We start from the raw sequence: 14,159 nt of genomic DNA, 5'->3' as shown, positions 1-14,159 counted from the left end.
TTTCATTCGACAAGGAGTTGTAATTTTTTTCTAAGATATGGTATTATATCACTTATAATGTTACATATTAAATCACCAAATATCCACACTTTTTAAATTAAAGTAGGAAAATAGTTATTTAATGTGTAAAATAATTCTAAATAACACAAGAAATAAAAATAACACAGACATGTTACATTTGTCAGTCCGTCTTGAATTTTCCTCGGAGTTCTGTATTTTTTGTTATTTTTTATACTTTTGCAATATGATCTTTGAAAAATGTAAACGTTAACGATAGTCTGAGTTCTCAAGAAGGTAGAAAAAAACGTAGAAAAAATAAAATTAACACAATCAATATGTCAATTAAAGGGACATTAGCAACGGTTATACAAAATATTAAAAACAAATATTGGTTTTTGTTTCCAAACATTAATAGAAAGACTGGAATATAGAAATAATGTTAGGCTAAAAACAGTCAGTGTGTCTATTTTTCGCTAAATCACATGTGCACGAAATGATGATACTGTATATCATGACATGAATTTTGGTATACGTTTTAGGATGTATCAATCAAATGTGATAATTTCAGTCACATCGATGAAAATGAAATTAATGCTGACAGTGTCATACCCCTTTGTGCAATAATATATTAGTCATTTACATACAATCTAAACTACAGAATAAATTGTAACCACAATACATTTAAGTCCTAAATATAAGAAATCTAAACTTGAAGTAAAAGTCAAAATAAGAGAAGCAGTTTTTCTCTCAAAAGAAAAAGAAGTTGAAAATGATGTCATAAAAGGTAATTGCTGTAATATAAAAATAAGTTAAGAAGGATATCTTGTAAAGAAATCTTACAAAAAATGTCCTAAATTACTCTTTAATTTCATTATCAAAGACGGAAACAATATATATATTTAGACATGACTTTGAAGCGAACTAAATATGAATAAGGTAAACAATTCTGATCCACTAAATCAACAAGCAAATGGTCAACGATGAAAACATACGCCATAACTATAAACATACGAAGTATACTTAACATATAGAATATATATGATTCGTTTTATTGATACTACAGAATACAAGAGACAATTGATTTTTATAAACTTGAAGTAACGACATAATGCAAATAAAAATAAATCAGAAAAAGTAAAGATATTTTTTTATGATTTTCTTTAGTCCAATAATTTAACAGCTGAACGATATACTACAATAACGCTGCCCAAGATAACAAGTTTGTATACATACGTTCTATCGTTGGTAATCAGATTTTGTTTACTAGGTGCATAGTCCCACCAATGCTCCTCAGCTGTTATAAAATAATCCCGTCTTAGACAGCAGATTGATGAGAATATCGATATGAAAATGCTCCATTGGAGCACAGATGAGACCATGACCACAATGATACGAACACAGACAGGTATGCTTTGCCTTGATCATTTTTCTTTCTATCATACTTGTTAACTTTTGTGTATAATTAATAAATTACATGTGATCTGTGACGTGTAATTCATTGTGAACTTAAAAAAAAAGTTTAAAATACAAATGTAAATTAATTACTATGTGTCATCGCGTATGATACCTTCCAACAAATAAAGGAGATAACATTCATTGAGACAACACATTATTAGGTTTAATTAGAAAATTTATATTCAAAGTTATGAACTTTTGAGTTTAAAATATCTATAAACTAATTTTCTTATGTACTAAGGAATTTATATCTAAGAAATGTATTACCTCGGTTTGATGAAGCAAAACGTTATGTTATAAGGGTCCTTAATACTTTTCAGTTTTGTGCTGAAGCATTAATAGTGCGTCTTATGAAGACGAAAAAAGCGTCTGGCATAGACTTTGTAATCCTAGTAACTATCTAAGACGAGTTTATTTTGCAGAGTAAATAAATTTAATCAGTATTAGTTTGTTGTTTCTTTCTTATATCGTTTTTCCCGTCTAATTTTTTTACATTATTTACGTATTTAGAGAATTGGACCGAAATAATGGCAACAGTAGTATACCGCTGTTCAAAACTCATAAATCCATGGACAAAAAACAAAATCGGAGTAACAAACTAAAACCGAGGTAAACGCATTAAATATAAGAGGAGAACAACGACATAACACTAAAATGTAACACACACAGAAACGGACCGAGCATCAGACAAAATCCCAACCTTCTTCACAGAACATTTATTTGTTCTGTCAAATTTGTGTATATAGAACCTAAAATGCATTTGCACTGGTTGTTCTCTCAAAGACAAAATAGGCATGTCAACGAGTACTCAAGTGCATGCGTACAGAACATTTAGAACATTGGTTGTTCTGTCAGACGACCATATTTAGAATCTTTTTAGCAGTTGGTTGTTCTGTCAGACTTCTTTTTCACATAACATTAAGAGCATTTGTTTCTGTCATTTTTTTAAGTAAGTAGAACAACCAGAACATTTGGTTGGTTTGTCAGTTTTCTGTACATAGAACTTTTAGAGCATTGGGTTTTTTTTCTGTCAAAATTCCTTTACAAAAACTCTTATTTAAGAGTATACGTTTTCTGTCAATTGTGAAATTGACTACAGAGGCAATATGAGATAATTGGTTACAAACAAAGGGTATAAAATACCAGAGGGACATTCAAACTCATAGTTCGAAAGAAGCTGACAACGCAATGGCTTGAAAAGAAAAAAAGTAAACACAGACAAATAATAGTATACAATACACAGCATGGAAAACAAAGACTAAGCAACACGAACCTACAATAATAACTGATCTCAAGTGCTCCGGCAAGGTAAGCAGATCATGCTCTACATGTGGCTTCCGTCGTGTTGCTTATGTTATGACAAAGCCGGTTACGTAACGGAATTTGATGAGACTGTTATTAACGTGAGAGGGTTAGCGCTATAGAACCAGGTTTAATCCACCATTTTCTACATTTGAAAATGCCTGTACCAAGTCAGGAATATGACAGTTCTTGTCCATTCGGTTTTGTTTTTTGATTTTGCCTTGTGATTATGGACTTTCCAAATTGATTTTCCTCTGAGTTCAGTATTTTTGTGATTTTACTTTTTACTAGTCTTATTCGGTAGGCATATCTAAATATAAAGGGAATGGGAATGTAAATACATTACAAGGAATATATCTTAAATCATCTCTTTTGTCGTTAGAGTTGTAGAAAATGACACGGAAATCGTCAAACTGATAAGTAGTTAATTTTATTTTCGGCCTAATGTATGGTCTTAGATACATGATTGTTTATAGGCAATTATTTACTTTGAACAAGCTGGCAGTAACTGCAAGTACTCTTCGAACTTTAATAAGTGTCTTTTATTTATGAGGATGAATATCCTGCTACGTACTTTTACACCAATGTCGTAAGTCAAGAAAAGTTTGGGCACCCAAAAACACGAAAAATCCCGCTACATTATGTATATGTATACATAACTCTTATCCTAACCCTAACCCTAACCCTATTCTTAGTCAGATACCAGTAATTCCGTTATTGTTGATTATTCCTGTATTTTATACAAGTCATAAATCAGTTAGCTTAATTTGACTTTAATATTGTTTTATCTTTGACAATTTATGGCAATGTATGACTATGTGGTATGTATGTTGCTCATTGTTCAAGTTCATATCATGAGCTATAGTTGTTGAATTTGATGTCATTAAGATTTATCATTTGAAACAAAAAATTAAATAAATGCTGCTTCTATTTGAAAAAACATTTGTTTTCTTATAATGAAACAGTGATTCTGTGTTTAATAATCGTTTTTTAATCGTATGACATAAGAAACAACAACAACATATCAATGAAAAGTACATACTGCTGAATGAATTATGATAAAATTGGTACAGATTGAAAATAATTTGATCATACTCATAATTTGCAGCGGTAACGATAAATACAATGTTAGTTCAAAGTAGAACTGTAAGAATTCACAGAAATGCCAGCAATCAGATCGGCATTGTAGTATTTCCAAACATACCATATTTGATATTATTTCAGTATTGTCCATGATTGTTTTGAAGGTTACCAAAAAGCCAATATTTAAATTATTTCTGCCGTACTGTGTTAATTTAAAATGGTTAAAATTTGTTATCGAAAAAAAGAAAAACGAAAAATACCAGACGGACAAATTAACCGTAAAAGCAAATGATAATACCAAATTTGATTTGTTTTATTTTTCATTTAAGCCTGCAGGGATTAAAAATCGTTCTACAATGTATTATTCAAGTTGTCTGTGTCCCCGATAATTTTACCATGTCAAAATTGAAATTTTTTGCACGAAACGTCAATTTAATGTTATATGTATTACTCAATTTTCATTGTTTGAAAAATTGGCGTGTATGTTTATTTATGTCTTTTGCTTTTGAAACGTTCTGCATACTGATATTATATTGGGTGATATTTTTTGATAAAATCTTTCAAAAGGGAATGAATCAGCTGTACATATTTGAATTCAATCAACTGTTTTAAACTATGCACTAGTCATGGGGATGTTGAAAATGTTAGATAGATCCTCATAAATTCATGCAAAAGTTCTTTCTGGGGAAGGAAATACAGAAGCGTTTGAGTCTTAAAGTTTGATTGAAACAAAACCGATAGTTTTTAAATAATCATGCGATTTTAACGTCTGAATTTGCGCGCCAAATAATTATGTAAATAACCAACATGTTCCGATTATTGTATGTAGCATAAGCTGTTCTAACATTTATCTTTTTTTAAGAAGATAGTTACAGAGATATAAAAGTACCTGCTAGTACTAGTCGGTTTATATAGTTTCAGTTATTTTCACATACCCGTCTAACAGAAGTATGTGGAATTTCTGATTTATGTATTTAAAGAATTGTCAATCATTTTACTATCAAAATTACATAGTTCAAACATCTTAAAATAGTAATAAATGAACAATCATAAAGAGATAAAGTTGCTGTTTCTGGCAATTCAAACAAGTATTACTTGAATCAAAGCAAAAAAACATATGTTTCAGATGTTTGCTGGTATGGTATAACGGTGTTTATTTTCTTGAAAACATTTAAGCAATTAGGGAACTTAAGTTTAAATTAAAAAAACGAAGGCAAATTATAAAAAAAAAGCTGAAGCACAAAATAGCCTTCACACCAGCTGTTTCTACACTGCTGATGGTTTGACTGTCATACTGATGATGAAGGAATATTTACCTTTCCAGACGATACTTCCTTTGCAATATTTGACCATCTTAAGCAGTGTGACATATGTACTTTTAATTAACTGAGTTTAGGAGGAAACACGTTGTATAAGCTAAAAATATATCATCCGTTATCCAAACATTCAGTGACCATATTAATTTTTGTTCAAAGTGCATTTATCTGATGTTCGGTACGAAAGTCGCCAAAATGAAAATAAAAACTATGTCGCGCTTAGTTACAAGCACTTAGCTGAATATAAAACGTCAAGTATGTCTCATTGACAATCATTCCATATCTTCTTATATACTAGTACACATCAACAGGAAAACAGAAAAAACTCAGAAAAGATGATTCAATATGTACTATAGTGTGATTGTTAAGTTCGTTGTCAATATGTGGTTATCATGATAGAACATAATTTATAAAAATCGTCATTTAATAATTACAAATTTTCTGTTTCCGTGTCAGTTGGTGACAAAAAAAAACATCTACAGTCACACCTTATCGCGTTAAACAAAGACCTGCACCATACGAAAATCAACAAGGAGGCTAACATGATTACATAATGTTTCCTTATGCGACTGTTATACAAAAGAGGGACTAAAGATACCAAAGGGACAGTCAAACTCAGAAATCGAAAATAAACTTGACAACGCCATGGCTAATGAAAAATACAACAAACAACAAATAGTACACCTGACACAAACCCCACCAAAAACTCGGGGTAATCTCAGGTGCTCCAGAAGGGTAAGCAGAAGTGGCACCCGTCGTGTTGCTCCGGTAAAAAGACTAATTCGGTAGGTGACATTCATGACATGGGAGGGGACTGTAGTTACGACGTAAGGAACATTTCCGATATCATTAGTGAAACTCGTGATGGCGTCCGTAGAATTTACGAAGGGATGATTGCAAATTCTCATTTTGGAACTCTTGTGGGATCTATAAAAAAAATCACGATAGGCAATGCAAGCACGGGAATATCGCTTCAATTGGGCGAAATATACCACGTATGCAGGTGCTGCTGGAATGTTGCTACTTAGAAATGGAAAGCTCACAATTAGAAAGCTGAAATCATTTCTTTTGTAATAAAGTTTTGCTTTTAACCAACCCTCATTATTAATTTCGAGATGTAAGTCAAGATTTGAGGCCGGATCAACTGTTTCTGTTGTATCCGCATACAATTGAGAGGTTTGGCGCTATAAAACAAGGTTCAATACACCAAATTCTATATTTGAATATGCGTGTACCAAGTCAGGAATATAAACGTTGTTTTCCATTGGTTTGATGTGGTTTATCACTTAATTTTTCCATTTGAATCGGGACTTTCCGCTTTGAATTTTCCTCAGAGTTCAGTATTTTTGTGATTTTAACTTTAATCCCTTTGTGGACTTAAGACTGTCGTAAAGTTTGGTTAAACAAAATTTGATTTTCAGATGCAGAATAAGTCGTCCACTCCAAAAGAAAATAACCAACTCTGATATATTGACTGGTCTCTTGTAGAGTGTTATCTCATTGGCACTCATACCACATCTTCTTATCTTATATTATAATTACTCTTGAAACATTGATTCATCGTTTTTTATGATGTAATGTTTTCTAATGATATATTTGAAAAGTTGATCAATGTGTAATTTAATGTTGGTTAAGGAAGTCTATCTTAATTTTAGTTATATTGGTATATATTATCATGTTTGAACAATTAATGATTTTAAAAATATTTATATAAGATAAATGCTTTACTTTTTTAAATGTTTATTTTTGCTTTTTAATAACTTTATAAGCGGTTAGCCAAATGTAACTACTTAAAAACTATAGTTGACTGTCATTCTTTTTTATATTTAGATTTTAGATTTTGTACTTGGTATATTTACTGCATACAGATGAAAAAAGTGATTTATTTTAGTTAGAGGAATTCCCATAAACATGACTTTTTTGTCATTTGAATTAATTAAAACACAATTTATAAGATTTAGTAAGGGAAGAAAACCCTATAACAGTTTATAAATCAGTAAATAAGGAAAACATTAAAGCGCCCACGTGATGAATTAACTTTATATCATAAATATAATTTACACTATTAATATACTTTAAACAATTAATATTCTTTACTCTATAAATATACTTTACAAAACTAATATATTTTCCGATATTAACATACTTTACACTATTAATATACGTTAAACAATTAAAATTCTTTAAAATATAATCATGATTTACAAAACTTATATACTTATAACAAAGCGCATGGACAGTGAGGTATAATTGTAACAAGCTATCTTTAAATTTAGACTAAAACATACATATTTGTTATTAGAAAAAGAAATTGAGAATGGGAATGTGCAATATCTCAATGAGACAAACAATCCGACCAAAGACCCAATAAAAGCCGAATGCCATCAACGGGTCTTCAACACATAAATAAAACCGGAAGTAGTCCTCACCTGGCCCCTTACAAAATGGGCATTAGTCAAAATGGACTTCATACCAAAATCCAAAATATATAAATAAATTAAGATTAAAAAACATAAAGACTGACAATTTATATACATTGCATTTGTTCATTTAATCATATCATCTATCAACAGATTCAATGAACAACGTTAACATACATGTTATGGTTTATAAGAAAAGAAGATGTGGTATGATTGCGAATGAAACGACTCTTCACAAGACAATGTAGAATAATTCAAATGAATTATTGGCTTCGAGCAAACTGCCGCCAGTTAATTCGGGTCATTTCGATGTTAGGGAAAACGTTAATTAGAAAATATACATAGAAAACTCCAACAAAATTCAAAGCGGAAAGTCATTATCAAATGATAAAATACAAAGCTCAAACGCATCAAACGAATAGAAAATCAATTCCTGACTTTGGTACAGATATTTCCCTATGTAGAAAAAAGTTATTTAAACCTGATGTCATAGCTAGCTAAACAGTTAACTTGTATGATAGGTATTATATAGTTCCATTATATTGACAATTTGGTGTGAGGAATATAAGTAGCATTGTCAAGAATACGAATTCAGCTCACATGGTGTTCTGATATTAATCACTATAAAACAAAAAAACTATTATAACAAAACAACAATAGCATTAAGACACTACAAAACAAAGTAAATCAGCAGAAATGAAAGGTTAGGATACACACATAAAACTCAATACCCTTCTACGTCTTGTCTGTCTTAATGACACACGTTTCTGATGTCTATCGAGATGACAAGTTACAACCTTTTCAACTGATATTTAGTTTGTTCGTGGTTTGTGCTGTTATACAACTGCCCCAGGTTAAGGGAGGGTTAAACGCTGACATACATGTTCAATCACGAAACATAGTGTATGTGCCCGTCTCAAGTCAGGAGCCTGTTATCACTGATTGTCGTTAATTTGTAATTATCGTGTTTAAAAGAAAGGTAATTATAAATTAGGTCTTTAGTTTTCTAACCTGAATTGTTTATATTTGTTATGTTGGAGCATTTACTTTTCCTTTAACAGCTGACTATACTTTATATTTGTTATGTGAGAGCATTTACTTTTCCTTTAACAGCTGACTATACTTTATATTTGTTATGTGAGAGCATTTACTTTTCCTTTAACAGCTTACTATACTTTATAAAGGATTTGCGTCATTGGTGAATAGTTGACCTTTTGGCAATCATTCAGTATCCTTTTGTTTGTAAAAAAAAATACGAATTTTAACAAAACAGATGCTAGATGATACTCAGAATAATCATATATGGTACCCTAAGGAGCCATTACTGAAAAGTATATCACAAAAAATACTGAACTCCGAGTAAAATCATAAAAAAGAAATACTTTTTATGCTTCTTTGTTACATTTTTTTTTTTATTATAGTGATACAGAGGATAACACTATGTTGACTGCTGTTTCCCTATTTATTGACAGTTTTATCTATTGTCCCTTTCAACGACTTTATTGCCTTAAAACTTTTCCTGTTTATGTTTTGTGTAAAAATAAACAATGAAATACTATAACATTAATTTATTACATGCCGTACTCATAATAATGTCATGAGCTGACCAAATACTAGTTTTAAAGGGCGTTATTGCGGCATTACATAGTCGTGTAAATGAGAATGTAAATAAGAAATTTAGTAAAAATAACTAAATCACTATGTTCTTATTCCTTCATTGAGAAAATGTATAGTCATTAAAATCTATTTATATGAAAATACCATGCATTATTTTAAAGGTTGTATAAATTATTGAAGCATGTTGTATTAATAATGGAAGCATGTTGTATTAATAATGGAAGCATGTTGTATTAATAATGGAAGCATGTTGTATTAATAATGGAAGCATGTTGTTTCTTTCGTTCGATCATACTGTAAGTTGAACTATATCTCCTTACCAGAAAGCTGAGTTTAAATTTAAATATCCCTCTTTTACCAAAACAAACGGAACAAGGCTACCATTTAAACTCAACATGTGGAGCAGGATCTGGTTACCCTGCTGGAGCACCTGAGATCACCCCTAGTTTTTGGTGGGGTTCGTGTTGCTGATTCTGTTGTTTTCTATCTTGTGTCATGTTTGTCTATTTCATTTTTAGCCATGGCGTTGTCAGTTTATTTTCGATTTATGAGTTTAACTGTCCCTCTGGTATCTTTCGTCCCCCTTTTAATCCAGTTTTCTGCTTAAAGAGAGATACTGTTATTGGAACATTTTCCTGTGTTCTAGTAAAATAGGGTCACATAAATTAGAACTATGATGTAGTTTTCTGGTCAAGGTGATTGGGGCGTGTTAATTAAAACCATTTTTTTTCGAAGATTAGCTATGATGAACCTTTAATTATGCTTTTTTTTAAAACATGATAAAAAATAATAGTCACAGGACTTTTTTCAAGTTACAGGTTATGCAAAATTGTCTAGAAAATCTAATTGTGCGTGATAAAAAGAAAACTAACGCATAGATTGTTAAGATAAAATGTGAGACGATAGATGATATCAAAAATGCCCTGTACCAAGTCAGGAATATGGCCATTGTAATATTTTAGTTCGTTTCTGAAGGTATTACATTTTAACGTTGTGTCGTTTGTTTTCTCTTATTTTTGAGTGTAAATTCACATTGCGATAAGACGTGTCGTGGGACTTGTCTATCCCAAATTCATGTACTAGTATTTGGTTTTGGTGTTTTATTTGTTATTCTAGTGGGATTTTGTCTGATGATCGGTCCGTTTCTGTGTGTGTTACATCTTAGCGTTATGTCATTGTTCTCCTCTTATATTTAATGCGTGTCCCTCGGTTTTAGTTTGTTACCCCGATTTTGTTTTTTGTCCATGGATTTATGAGTTTTGAACAGCGGTATACTACTGTTACCTCTATTTACATGCGTTTAGACAAGATGAAGAAAACAAATGGAGTCACTAGAATGATTGTCTAGCTACATTAATAAATAGGTAAATTCACAACACTTTCTATCATAACATTTCTTTATATGAGATATCTCCCCTCTTTTGGCAAATTTGATTAAAAATGAATCAAACACAAATGTTGTGTTTTTTTTGTTTAGAAAATACAGTGGTTTATATGATTAAACTTAATTTTCTATATATATATACATTAATTTCTCTAAAAATGAGGGTACTTTTTATATGGCCTTCCAAATACCGTTTCGATCCCTAACATCACTGAAGAGACATTTATTGTCGAAATCCGGATATGGTGTACTTAAGAAATATTGACACCGAATGTTTGTGGCACAACATCCTGTCCACAAGTTAACAATTTTTTTTCTTTCTGTGACGTATTAAATTTATATTAGGATCCATTTTGTTACATCTTGTGATCAATTTTATTTGGCAATCGCCAATGGCAGTCAGCAGGGTTAAAGAACATCAGTTGTTCGACCTGTTAGTCAAATGCGTTTTGTTTAAATATACTTTTTCACTCTTTTGGTCTTTTGGAAAATGTTGTTTGTGCTGTTTTTAGACCCTTCTACAACGAAATTTGTTTGACATGCACACGTATAAAAACTGCGGTTTTTATCCAACGCAGTCATAGGTTTGAACGTAGTTTTCAATTTAGACTCGTTTACATTAATAGTATTATACAGAAAATACACACTACTCTACACACCTTAAAGGGGGATAATTCAATTGAAACTATGTTTCAATTTTCAGGTAAAAAGAAGATAAATCCGTACATAAGAAGTTGTGGTATGAGAGCCAATGAGGCTTATCTCTATTTAGGTCACAATTAATACAAATAAACCATTCTAGGTTAAAGTACGGTCTTCCACACGGAGCCTTGGCTCACACCAAAAAGTAAGCTTTATTTAACCCCGCCACATTATTTATATATGTGCCTGTCCCAGGTCAAGAGCCTGTAATTCAGCGGTTGTCGTTTGTTTATGTGTTACATATTTGTTTTTCGTTCATTTTTTTTTATATAAATAAGGCCGTTAGTTTTCTCGTTTGAATTGTTTTATATTGTCTTATCGGGGCCTTTTATAGCTGACTATTTGCGGTATGGGCTTTGCTCATTGTTTAAGACTGTACGGTGTCCTATAATTGTTATTGTTTGTGTCATTTGGTCTTTTGTGGATAGTTGTCTCATTGGCAATCATACCACATCTTCTTTTTTATATTTATTCCAATTTACTGAACTTTCCATAATTCCATATCAATTTTATTTCAGTTTCCGGTAAAAAGAGTGATTATTCAATATGAACTATGTTTTTATGTGTTTTTTTGGGGGGTAAAAGAAAGATATTTAGATGTGAACAATGCTCCAATTACTCTAGAGCACTCCTCTTTCAACTTGCACATGGTAAGGCAATACATGTTCCTAAATATAATAGATATTGACTCAGTTGGTACTTCTTGGTTGGTTTATAGTTTATGTCAATGTACCTGTTATCTATTAAATTATCAACTCTGATGATTGCGGTTGTGCTTTTTATCGTTTTTATTTAATCCGCCTCTTTTTTATGTTGTCGTTTGTTTTTGTTTCTTTCCAGTGTTTCTGTTGATCTTTTGTTTTCAGCAATATCAAACATAATATTTTAAGGTGGCTTCCAAATGGCCTGCCAGCCCAGCAGAACCTACTACATAAATGTGGTATTGAAATTTGTTACCTTTCTGTATAAGGTGTCAAAAATATAATCATGCCTGCATTACCATTAATATATAATGTTACCTTTACGTATAGGGGCTTTGAAATATTGTCATGCCAGTATTTATTATTCATATTTGTTACCCGCCTGTTAAGTGGTCTCGAAATATGAGCAGGCCCGAATGTATCATTCTGTTGCAATCTACAAATGTACACACTTTATTTGCGTCTACTAACACAGTAAAATTATGTAAATTATGTAACACTTATTGTTAATTTTTTCTAGTCCGGATTATGCAAGACACATTCTAACTTAAGGTTAAAACAATACCCAATCAAACAAACCTGTATAACATAAAAGTTGGCGGCTGTTGATCTTTTGAATCAATTATAATAAGAGTCACGGGCTAAATCGATAGTTGTTTCATTAATTATCATACCACATATCTTTCAATATATTTTTGCATACACGCACGGGTGTAAATTTATATTACAATTAAATATTGATGCTCGGCGAGACGCATTTGTCACTTGAGATCAACATGAATGTAAACATACATACAATTAACGCACATGGGTATATTGTAAAAGTTAATTGTAAAATAAGTATTAGGGACAAAACTTGCACGAACGAGAATTAATATAACATCCAAAGAATTCGTTCAACAAACTACCCACACTACATTTATTGATCAAAATCAATACACTTTCCGTCCAAACTTGTTCCGTCTTCTTAATTCTCTACCTATACGTGCTCCACGTAGCATTTGAGGTCCACCTCGATTTATGTCTCCAAGATTTTTTGGTAAAATCGTGTAAGTGTCCATCATACCAGCTGACATATGTAATCCTAAATGACAATGAACAAACCACGTGCCAGGATTATCTGCAAACATTTCAACAGTTTCGTATGATCCTGGAACAACACCAATTACATCATCCCGATAAGATTCTGCGGATGATTTGATAAAAGTTTGTCCATGAAAATGGTTGGAGTGTACACCATTGGAATTACCAAATGAGTACGTGTACCATGCTATTGTATCTCCTACTACCATTTCTAGGTTTGGTATGTTAGAAAAAATAAATCCATTTATACTGAACTTATTATTAGATTGTTGGAACATAGAGTCATCTCGATTCATTCTGTTCGGTGCGCGTACTCGTACATTTTCGTCAAAATAATGGCTGTCAGCTTCATTGAATATCACAAACGCTAACGCAAATTCTCTGTTTGTTTTGTCCATCCTGTTGCCATAAACATCCAAAACACCTCTCTTACAAATAAGTAGCGGTCCAATCAGACCGGTGGCAATATCTTTTTGAGGGTAAACTGGCGAATTATATGAATATCCAACACAGTTAGGCTCATTTCTACCAGGACCGGATCGTTCTGGAACTCCCCAGCTGTACACTTTCACATCTCCTGGTTTGACACCATTTCGTAAGTGTTTAGACATTGCATTATCCAGTGGTAGATTCTTCAAGTAGATAGAATTATCAAAAGAAGCCATATTTTTAAAAACTATTTCAATGACATCGCCCACTGCTGCCTTAATGAATGGTCCAAGTATTCCAAGATGGTTATCTTTTTCTGTACGCTGTATTTGTCTTGAGAATGTTCCATCATAGAATTCCCTATATACAGTCTTTTTATACTGTGTGCCAATGAACATGTCAGTATCACGAACATAAAGATTCCCTGGCCTAAAATATAAATAAACTCATCAAAGATACCAGGACTAAATTTAGAATATACGCCAGACGCTTGTTTCGTCTACAAAAAACTCATCAGTGACGCTCGAATCCAAATAAGGTATTATAGACAAAATAAAGTACAAAGTTGACGAGCATTGAGAACCAAAATTCCTAAAAGTTGTGCCAAATACAGGTAAGGTGATATACGCCTGAGGTAAAAAAAAAAAAAAAAAAAAAGCCTTAGTAT

The 14,159-nt window shown here is 31.7% G+C and overlaps 2 protein-coding genes across 2 annotated transcripts in view; both read right to left on the bottom strand.

The window, feature by feature from the left end:
- The window catches only part of LOC134714448 (hephaestin-like), a 28,835-nt gene extending 27,438 nt beyond the window's left edge, over window positions 1-1,397 (bottom strand). The window contains exon 1 of the mRNA XM_063575690.1: window positions 1,234-1,397. Within this exon, the coding sequence (XP_063431760.1) occupies window positions 1,234-1,379 (146 nt within the window). The 5' untranslated portion in view covers window positions 1,380-1,397. The remainder of the gene's footprint in view (window positions 1-1,233) is intronic.
- Window positions 1,398-12,849: 11,452 nt separating this feature from the next.
- Window positions 12,850-14,159, bottom strand: part of LOC134714447 (hephaestin-like) — a 49,356-nt gene continuing 48,046 nt past the window's right edge. The window contains exon 13 of the mRNA XM_063575689.1: window positions 12,850-13,921. Within this exon, the coding sequence (XP_063431759.1) occupies window positions 12,913-13,921 (1,009 nt within the window). The 3' untranslated portion in view covers window positions 12,850-12,912. The remainder of the gene's footprint in view (window positions 13,922-14,159) is intronic.

This window comes from Mytilus trossulus, chromosome 4 (genome assembly GCF_036588685.1).
Source record: "Mytilus trossulus isolate FHL-02 chromosome 4, PNRI_Mtr1.1.1.hap1, whole genome shotgun sequence".
Classification (NCBI taxonomy): domain Eukaryota; kingdom Metazoa; phylum Mollusca; class Bivalvia; order Mytilida; family Mytilidae; genus Mytilus; species Mytilus trossulus.
The sequence above is the reverse complement of the archived record's forward strand: the minus strand, read 5'-3'. Positions and strand labels throughout refer to the sequence as shown.